The 10,044-nt window shown below is 41.8% G+C and overlaps 1 protein-coding gene across 1 annotated transcript in view; it reads left to right on the forward strand.

Moving 5' to 3' along the window:
• Positions 1 to 9,138, forward strand: part of SERPINE2 (serpin family E member 2) — a 44,123-nt gene extending 34,985 nt beyond the window's left edge. The window contains exons 5-9 of the mRNA XM_038417555.2: positions 3,371 to 3,569; positions 3,705 to 3,805; positions 7,051 to 7,137; positions 7,881 to 7,964; positions 8,443 to 9,138. Of these exons, the coding sequence (XP_038273483.1) occupies positions 3,371 to 3,569; positions 3,705 to 3,805; positions 7,051 to 7,137; positions 7,881 to 7,964; positions 8,443 to 8,480 (509 nt within the window). The 3' untranslated portion in view covers positions 8,481 to 9,138. The remainder of the gene's footprint in view (positions 1 to 3,370; positions 3,570 to 3,704; positions 3,806 to 7,050; positions 7,138 to 7,880; positions 7,965 to 8,442) is intronic.
• The last annotated feature ends 906 nt before the right edge of the window (positions 9,139 to 10,044 follow it).

Here is a 10,044-nt window from a genome sequence, read left to right on the forward strand (position 1 = left end):
GGGACTTTCTTCCCAGACCAGAAAATAACTGTTGGGGATGTTGAAATGCCTATAGTTATCCTTGGGGACCCAACCTACCCCTTAATGCCATGGCTCATGAAGCCATACATAGGCAGCCTGAAGAGTAGTCAGGAGCTGTTCAACTACAGGCTGAGCAAGTGGAGAATGGTGGTAGAATGTGCATTTGGACATTTAAAAGCGTGCTGGTGCAGTTTACTGACTCGTTTAGACCTCAGCGAAACCAATATTCCCACTGTTATTACTGCTTGCTGTGTGCTCCACAATATCTGTGAGAGTAAGGGGGAGACGTTTATGGCGGGGTGGGAGGTTGAGGCAAATCGCCTGGCTGCTGGTTACGCACAGCCAGACACCAGGGCAGTTAGAAGAGCACAGGAGGGTGTGGTGCACATCAGAGAAGCTTTGAAAACCGGTTTCATGACTGGCCAGGCTATGGTGTGAAAGTTCTGTTTTTCTCCTTGGTTCACTCTACTTCCCTGTAAGCTAACCACCCTCCCCACCTCCCTTCGATCACCGCTTGCAGAGGCAATAAAGTCATTGTTGCTTCACATTCATGCATTCTTTATTAATTCATCACACAAATAGGGGGATGATTACCAAGGTAGCCCAGGAGGGGTGGTGGAGGAGGGAAGGACAAGGCAACACAGCACTTTAAAAGTTTAAAACTTATTGAATGCCAGCCTTCTGTTACTTGGGCAATCCTCTGGGGTGGAGTGGCTGGGTGGACGGAGGCCCCCCCCCACTACGTTCTTGGGCACCTGGGTGAGGAGGCTATGGAACTTGGGGAGGAGGGCGGTTGGTTACACAGGGGCTGTAGCGGCGGTCTGTGCTCCTGCTGCCTTTCTTGCAGCTCAACCATACGCTGGAGCATATTAGTTTGATCCTCCAGCAGCCTCAGCACTGCATCCTGCCTCCTCTCATCACGCTGCTGCCACATTTCAGCTTCAGCCCTCTCTTCAGCCCACCACCTCTCCTCCCGGTCATTTTGTACTTTCCTGCACTCTGACATTGTCTGCCTCCATGCATTCGTCTGTGCTCTGTCAGTGTGGGAGGACAGCATGAGCTCAGAGAACATTTCATTGCGAGTGCATTTTTTTTTCACCTTCTAATCTTTGCTAGCCTCTGTGAAGGAGAAGATCCTGTGATCCTTGAAACACATGCAGCTGGTGGAGGGGGAAAAAAAAGGGACAATGGTATTTAAAAAGACACATTTTTATAGAACAATGGGTACACTCTCTTTCACGGTAAACCTTGCTGTTAACATTACATACATAGCACGTGCTTTCGTTACAAGGTCGCATTTTGCCCCCCCTCTCCCCGGCGTGGCTAACAGTGGGGAACATTTCTGTTCAGCCACAGGCAAACAGCCCAGCCGGAACGGGCACCTCTGAATGTCCCCTTAAGAAAAGCACCCTATTTTCACCAGGTGACCATGAATGATATCACACTCCTGAGGATAACACAGAGAGATAAAGAACGGATGATGTTTGAATGCCAGCAAACATACACTGCAATGCTTTGTTCTACAATGATTCCCGTGTATGTGCTACTGGCCTGGAGTGGTAAAGTGTCCTACCATGGTGGATGGAATAAGGCTGCCCTCCCCAGAAACCTTTTGCAAAGGCTTTGGGAATATATCTAGGAGAGCCACGAATGCCAGGGCAAATTAATCATTAAACATGCTGGCTTTTAAACCTTGTATAGTATTTGAAAAGGTACATTCACCAGAGGTCCTTTCTCCGCCTGGTGGGTCCGGGAGGCAGCCTTGGGTGGGTTTGGGGGGTACTGGCTCCAGGTCCAGGGTGAGAAACCGTTCCTGGCTGTTGGGAAAACTGGTTTCTCCGCTTGTTTGCTGTGAGCTATCTACAGCCGCCTTCTCCTCATCTTCCTCATCCCCAAAACCTGCTTTCATGTTGCCTCCATCTCCATTGAAGGAGTCAAACAACAAGACTGGGGTAGTGGTGGCTGAACCCCCTAAAATGGCATGCAGCTCATCATAGAAGCGGCATGTTTGAGGCTCTGACCTGGAGCGGCCGTTCACCTCTCTGGTTTTCTGGTAGGCTTGTCTCAGCTCCTTAAGTTTCATGCGGCACTGCTTCGGGTCCCTGTTATGGCCTCTATCCTTCATGCCCTGGGAGATTTTCACAAATGTTTTGGCATTTTGAAAACTGGAACGGAGTTGTGATAGCTTGGATTCCTCTCCCCATACAGCGATCAGATCCTGTACCTCCCGTTCAGTCCATGCTGGAGCTCTTTTGCGATTCTGGGACTCCATTATGGTCACCTCTGCTGATGAGCTCTGTCCAGTGTGGCAAGCTGCAGGTGACCATACAAACAGGAAATTGAAATTCAAAAGTTCGCGGGCCTTTTCCTGTCTACCTGGTCAGTGCATCTGAGTTGAGAGCGCTGTCCAGAGCGGTCACAATGGAGCACTTTGGGATAGCTCCCGGAGGCCAATATCATCTGATTGCGTCCACAGTACCCCAAATTCGACCCAGCAGAACCGATTTCAGCGCTAATCCCCTTGTCGGGGGTGGAGTAAGGAAATCAATTTTAAGAGCCCTTTAAGTCGAAAAAAAGGGCTTAGTCATGTGGACGGGTGCAGGGTTACATTGATTTAACGCTGCTAAATTTGACCTCAACGCCTAGTGTAGTTCAGGGTTAAGCTCGTCTCTTTTTGCTGTCCTCTGTTCTTATTCTTATCTGTGTCCTTTACTTGCCTACCTTACTGTTTCCAGGGGAGTCTCCTTGGTGAACTGTAGAGTAGGCTCTTTTACTCGCAGTTCAGAAGCAGCACAAGATTCAATGGGGTTCAAATGCAGATGGTTTGGCAGTTGGCAGAGACTATTAAAGACTCTTTCTGATCCCCAGTGTACCATAGTCCTTAGAGGAAAAGAGAACCTGTTTTACAAAAGGAATCTTGTGCTCTTTTGAACGGTCTTTTGTTATTTCCATCACGTCTCCCACCCGCTACCGTTTCAGTAGATGCTGATGAGACTCTGAAGCAGGCTGCATCATGGCTATTTTATATTTTCAAAGAAACTCCAACAACCCACCAAGTAATATTCATGTAACTTGTAGAAGCTAATCTGAGACACCATAGAATAGATTTTTTTTTTGGCTCTATTTGCATTGCATTTTCAAAATCTAACATTTATATAGACTCCATGCTTCTTATGTAAGTGAACTCTGCTGGAAGATGGTAACCCAACTGTGATATCGAGACTTCACAGTTACAATAGTATTAAAGCTTTGCCAATAGGTTTAACATTTTTACTCACTGCTTTTGAATATCCGAGGTTGAAGGCTTTTAACTGTTTGAGAATTGACTTCTCTCTCTCCTTCTCCTTAGGCACAACAAGTACCCCAAATGACTTGTGGTATAACATAATTGAATTGCCTTACCATGGCGAAAGCATCAGTATGTTGATTGCTCTGCCTACAGAAAGCACGACCCCTCTCTCTGCCATCATTCCTCACATCAGCACAAAAACAATACAGAGCTGGATGACAACCATGATACAAAAGAGAGTGCAAGTTATTTTACCCAAGTGAGTACTAATATCTTCCAGTCTCTTCTCCCTCTCCAGCCCCCAAAATAAGGAATTCTTCTATAGTCCTTCTCAGCACTTAAAGCAACGTTGTCATAATTCTGATGTCTTTTCTATTTTGTATGCTTCAATCAGGTTCACAGCAGTAGCAGAAACCGATTTAAAGGAGCCTCTGAAAGTACTTGGCATTACAGATATGTTTGAGCAGTCAAAGGCAAACTTTGCAAAAATAACAAGTAGGTTCTTGTTTAAATTCTTCTTCTTCTTCTGGTTTTTGTTCACGTTTTCTAGAACTACTGTTTTACAATAGCAATCATTAAAACAACCTGCTGCTTTGAAACATTTCCACCAAAAGGCAAACTTCTAAATTAATAACAAAAAGTTAACCTTATGGTGTGTCTTGCGAGAAGTAAATAAAATGTCATGAGGCATTTTCACAGTAAGAGTCTTACGTTTTCTCCAATATTTTTCCTTTTGGCTTACAAAAAATATCATGTTAGATGAGACTATAATGGAAGATGTAATTGAGGCACTTTTTTCTTTTACAATTTGTTTTATAAACTTTGTATCAACGGATTTGAGAGAAAGGAAGGATGTCTGCCAAATTGATGGTAATGTTGAGTAAAAATGGAACAGTCATTGATCTGCATAATTGATCCATAAACTTTTTTCTCTTTCTGACAATGGAGCACTGACTTCTAAAAGAAAACTGGATGTCTTGTGGCTATGAATTTTATATCCCCATCAGATTTCTGATTAGTTACTCCAAAAAAAAAAAAACAACAAAAAAAAAAACCCTATCTAAAACAAAAAGACCTTGCTTGTTAACACAACTCATTTATATCTCTTATACACTTCTCCACTTGAAATAAGAGATTAAGTTCCTCTTAGGGATATCAAATGGTTAAAAAAAATTAGTTGCAATTAATTGTAGTTTTAATCATACTGTTAAACATGTTAACAGAATACCAGTTTAAATTTATTATAGATATTTTGGATGTTTTTCTACCTTTTTTAAATGTATTGATTTTTATTACAATGCAGAATACAAAGTGTAGAATGCGCATTTTACATTATTTTTATTACAAATATTTGCACGGTAATAAAAGTGCAATGTACAAGTCGAAGCATGAAGGGGCATATGAATGTATAGCATATCTGGCACATAAATACCTTTGTAATGCTGGCTACAATAGTGCCATGCAAATGCTTGGTCTCACTTTCAGGTGACATTGTAAATCAGCAGCGGGCAGCAGTATCTCCCGTAAATGTAAACAAACTTTTTGTCTTGGCAATTGGCTGAACAAGAAGTAGGACTGAATGGACGTGTAGGCTCTAAAGTTTTACGTTGTTTTGTTTTTGAGTGCGGTTATTTAAAAAACTACATTTGTAAGTTGCACTTTCATGATCAAGAGATTGCACTACAGTACTTGTATGAGGTGAACTGAAAAATACTATTTTTTGTTTATCCTTTTTACAGTGCAAATATTTGTAATAAAATATAAAGTGAGCACTGTACACTGTTGTAACTGAAGTCAATATATTTGAAAATGTAGAAAAACAAAAATATTTATAATTTGTATTGGTATTGTTTAGCAGTGCAAGTAAAACTGATTAATCGCAGTTTTTTTAATTGAGTTAATTGTTTTGAGTTACACGTGAGTTTACTGCGATTAATTGTCAGCCCTTGGTCCTTTATTTTATTGGAAGCAAGGTGTTCTATTTAAACAGTTTTTAAGATATTTAGGATGAATTTAAACTGTATTCCAGGTTACCTGTTGCTATAACTTTTGTATTTAAGAAAAAATTACTCTGATTACAAATTTTCAGTTTTACCTTTAAAACCACCAAATAAGCTCAGAATCTAAGATCGTACCAGTAGTTTTTAGTTAAATGATTAGTACTGCTGCATCTTTGGGGTAAACCATGTCCCCCAGTCATCTAGACATTTTCTATCCCATTTATTTTATTACTGTCATCATAAACATAATGCACTTAATCAGTGCCACTGATTTCTGCATCACTAAATAAAGCCAGGGCAATAGATTCTGATTCTGGACATTGTCCATCACCATGTGTTTGTTTTAATTATATACACAAGAACGTGCTAACACTACAATGTCATGTATTCACAAATGCCATAGCAGACTTGTTTAGTGTGTTAAACTTCATATTAGCACCCTTTCTGTGCTTTGGCTAATGTACGTGTTAACTAATAGCAATATTGTGCCTGTGTTAATACTTCTCAATTTAATAACTGATATACTATGGTTATATAAGAAAGAGTCATGCAGAAGTCCCACTAATCCATTCCCTTACATGAAGCATATTGTTTGCTTTCTCTGCTTGGTGTCATCAGATTGGCTGCTTATGTAGTGGTCAGATCCAGCAACTGCATCTTAACAATAGGATGAAATCCTCTTGCCTCCACCATGATTTCAACCTTTACTAGGATTCTTAGGTGTCCCATTTTTGACCAGACCACCCAGTCAAAAAGGGACCCTGGCTGCTCCGGTCGGCACTGCTGACCAGGCTGTTAAAAGTCTGATCAGCGGGGCTAAGGCAGACTCCCTGCCTGCTATGGGTCCACACAGCTCCCGGAAGCAGCGACAAGTCCCTATTCCAGCTCCTATGCGTAGGGGCAGCCAAAGGGCTCAGCATGCTGTCTGCACTCCAAGCGCTGGCCCTGCAGTTCCCATTGGCCGGGAACCATGGCCACTGGGAGATGCGGGGGCAGCGTCTGCAGATGGGGCAGCACATAAGCCGCCTGGCTGCACCTCTGCGTGGGAGCCGGAGGGGGCACATGCCGCTGCTTCCTGGAGCTGATTGAGATAAGTGCCGCTGGGAGCCTGCACCCCTGACCCTCCTCCGCCGCTCCTGCCCCAGCCCTGATCCCCCTCCCATCCCCATCACCCTCAGTTCCAGCCCAGAGCACACTCCTGCACCCCAAACCCTTAATCCCTGGCCCCACCCCATAGCCCACACCCCAGCTGGAGCCCTCACACCCCCCGCTGTGCCCCAGCCCCCCTACTCCAGCCCCGATCTCCCTCCCACCCTCTAAACCGCTGGGTCCCAGCCCAGAGCAGCCTCCTGCATCCTATATCCCTCATCTCTGGCCCCACACCAGAGCCTGCACCCTCAGCTGGAGCCATCATCCCCTGCACCCCAATCCTGTCCCAGCCCGTTGAAAATGAGTGAGCGAGCGAGGGTGCATGACAGAAGGAAGGGGGGGAGGGAGTGACAGGGGAGCAGGGCCTCTGAGACAAGGTGCAGTAGGGGCAGGGCAAGGGTGTTCGGTTTTGTGTGAATAGAAAATTGGCAACCCTAGTCTTTGCTAGAATTGTAGCAACCTTCTCGTGCTCTGCTATACAGTTGGTCTATCAGATATAAGAAACTTACTACTTTGGAAAACTTTACATACAGTATAACAAATGTATAACTGCATGTTAACACAAGTGCTGTTCTTGTTTTGGTCACACAGGAACGGAAAGCCTTCATGTATCTCATATTTTGCAAAAAGCAAAAATTGAAGTTAGTGAAGATGGAACCAAAGCTTCTGCAGCAACAAGTAAGTAGTTCTCTCTCTGGTTTAATTTAATCCTTAATTAAAAGTAACTATACTAAAAAAATTAATTAGATTTTCTCTGAAATAGGAAACCTTTTGTGAACGCTTAAATTGAGATCACTTCAGAAGAAGCACGTACTCAGAAAGGGCAGTAAAAAATCAAGTGAATTTTACCATTGAGAGGTGGTTTTTTTTGTTTGTTTGGTTTGGTTTTTTTTTAAAGTGAATTTTAGGTCAATACAGAATTAGTTAAACATAGCCTTCCATAAATTGTAAACCGTCTCTTTACTCCACTGGCTACTTATAGAACAGCATCGAGTTTAAAATTTAGTGGCCAAATCCTTGGCTCCTAATATGCCTCCTTGTGCCGTTCCAGAGACACACATTTATGCCACACTGCTCTAAGATGGCAGCTGGGTTTTCCTGTAGGGGAACAATCTTGAATTTTGATATTTTTTTTTAATGGATTGTGTGGTTCTGGTGAGCAATATAAGGAGGCTCATTTGCAATAGATAGCATTGGATAAAATGGCCTCCTGTGGCTGACCCATGCTGCCACTGATGATTATAAAACAATCGATAAACTGATGCATGATAGTGAAATGGAACGTCTACAGGAGCAAACAAATATCTAATGCAAATCATAAACCTGTTTGATGCTTCATATTTGAACTGTTTATAGTGTGACAGCGTTTGACTTGTTTAATTTTCCATCCCATTTTTCTCTTCTTTCACTTTCTTTGGAAGCTGCAATTTTAATAGCCAGGTCTTCCCCTCCTTGGTTTATAGTAGACAGACCATTTGTATTTTTCATCCGGCACAATCCTACAGGTAAGCAATGTTTGTATTTTGCATGCAAGTTGAGTTCATACAATATAATGGCTACATGCAAACTGTAATTTCTAGGTGGGAAAACTTGAAGCTGTCCAGTAGGTGTTGCTAAAACAAATATAAAAGATGCTTCTGTATTATGCTTTTAACTTTGTTTAAAATAAACCAGAAGAACTGGAAAACCTGCTCCATAGGAGGTGAGACTAGATGATCATGATGGTCCCTTCTGACCTTAAAGTGTATGGGAGGGTTCTTGGGAGAATCTATATTCATATACTCTCCACGCTCACCTAAAAACAAATAGTTTGTTAATCTACAGTTCCCCTGACCAAAACAAAGAAAGCTCATGGAGTGTGAAACAGCCTTCTTACCTAGATTTTATTTGAACACATCCTGTAAATGTATTTTTCAGTGAATGCTCTACAATACTTACAAATTGGATATATGTAGTAATATTGGTCTTTATTTAATCCCTCAGGTGCAGTCTTGTTTATGGGACAAATAAACAAACCTTGAGTATGGAAAAGGTTTTCCTTAAGAAGCAAAGTAGAGACTCATTTGATACATCCTTGCTAGTTCCGTTAAATATTTTCGTACACTACTTTTACTTCACTCAAGAACTAGTTTTTAGCCAGCTGTGACTAGATTTTGAAAAAGGAGTCAATGTAGTTCTGGTTTTATGGGAAAATACAAATTGAAAACTATGATACCTTTTCAAAATATCTAAAAGATTCTTTGAACTACTGAATGGTTGCCTATGCTAACAAACTTACTGAGCTTTTTCTGTCCTAAGAATTTTATGCATAGTTCTTGTGGGAGGGTTTTAACAAGAGCATGACTAAACAAACCATTTCTATTAGCATTGATTTTTCTGTGGAAAATGTCTTTGGGTTTGTAGATGTCCCTTCAACACTATTTTTGCCCTTGAATGGCTTGATGATTGGGTATCTTTTGTGGAACTAGATGAAAAGCTCTAGCAGTTTATTTTATATAATGCATGTACCACTGAGGTAAAGTTTTAAAGAACTAATGTCTTGATAGATAACACATTTGCATTGACGTCCTATTTTACTGTAATGTAAACTTGTCATTGCTAGTATTCACTTTGTATTGGATTTAAATTTTATATCTGTTTTTGTACAAAGGAAAAAATAAAGTGCATTATGAACAGTCAGAGAAGCCAAGGTATCACAGCGATGTGCTGGTGAGCATTTGTGGGCAGGACTCCTGGGAGCCATTTGTTAAAATTCTACCACCAACTGAAAGGATGGTTTTCTTGATTTCCCTAGCCTGATGGAGCTAAGCCTCTCTGCAATCTGCTAAACCAGTCCTGCCGTGGATGACTTATCCCTAAAGCTTCAAAAATATGTTTGAAGAGCAAATATTTTGTCTTTGCAGTGCCCCAAATTGCACCTAATGGCAGGTGTTTTCAAAAATGTACCTCGGGAGGAGATCTCAGCTCCCCCCTACAAGGTCCTTTCCCACACTTCAAAGGATGCAAGTTAAACAGTATTATTATCAACACCTGGAGGATATCGTTTAGGAACAGTGTATCAGCAAAGTGTTCCAAGGAAGAGCACTTGATGGGTTTGCCTACAACTGAGTTGCCTTCCTACTTGTTTGAGAGCATTTTTGTGTAATTAGTCGGGGTGGGGCTGGAGGTATGGAAACAGAAGATTCTTGAGTCCCTCATATCATCTCTCTGTGAGCAAATGTATCCCTGTGACTTGGGGTCTGCTCTGGTGCAAGGCAACAGAGAGTCAGTGTGGATAAAATGCTCCCATTCTGTTTGAATAGAGTCCTACACACATTGTGCATTGGCGTAACTGTCTGCGTAACATGAAGAGTGATGGAGAGTTGGGCCTATTGTGTTTATCACAAGCCTAAGAGCATTTAAAACTTGTGTGAACTAGTATGTTAACTTAGCAGTAGAAGAAAATGACAGTTCCACATAACAAGCACATCTGCATCTGTCCCGGATTTAAATTATCACCAGTATGAGATAATCAGGACTGGGTCTCATTAAAATAAGCTGTCAACATTAACTGCTTATTTGCAATAGCAGGAATAAAGGAAATAC

Source organism: Dermochelys coriacea, chromosome 9 (assembly GCF_009764565.3).
Source record: "Dermochelys coriacea isolate rDerCor1 chromosome 9, rDerCor1.pri.v4, whole genome shotgun sequence".
NCBI classification, from domain to species: Eukaryota; Metazoa; Chordata; order Testudines; family Dermochelyidae; genus Dermochelys; species Dermochelys coriacea.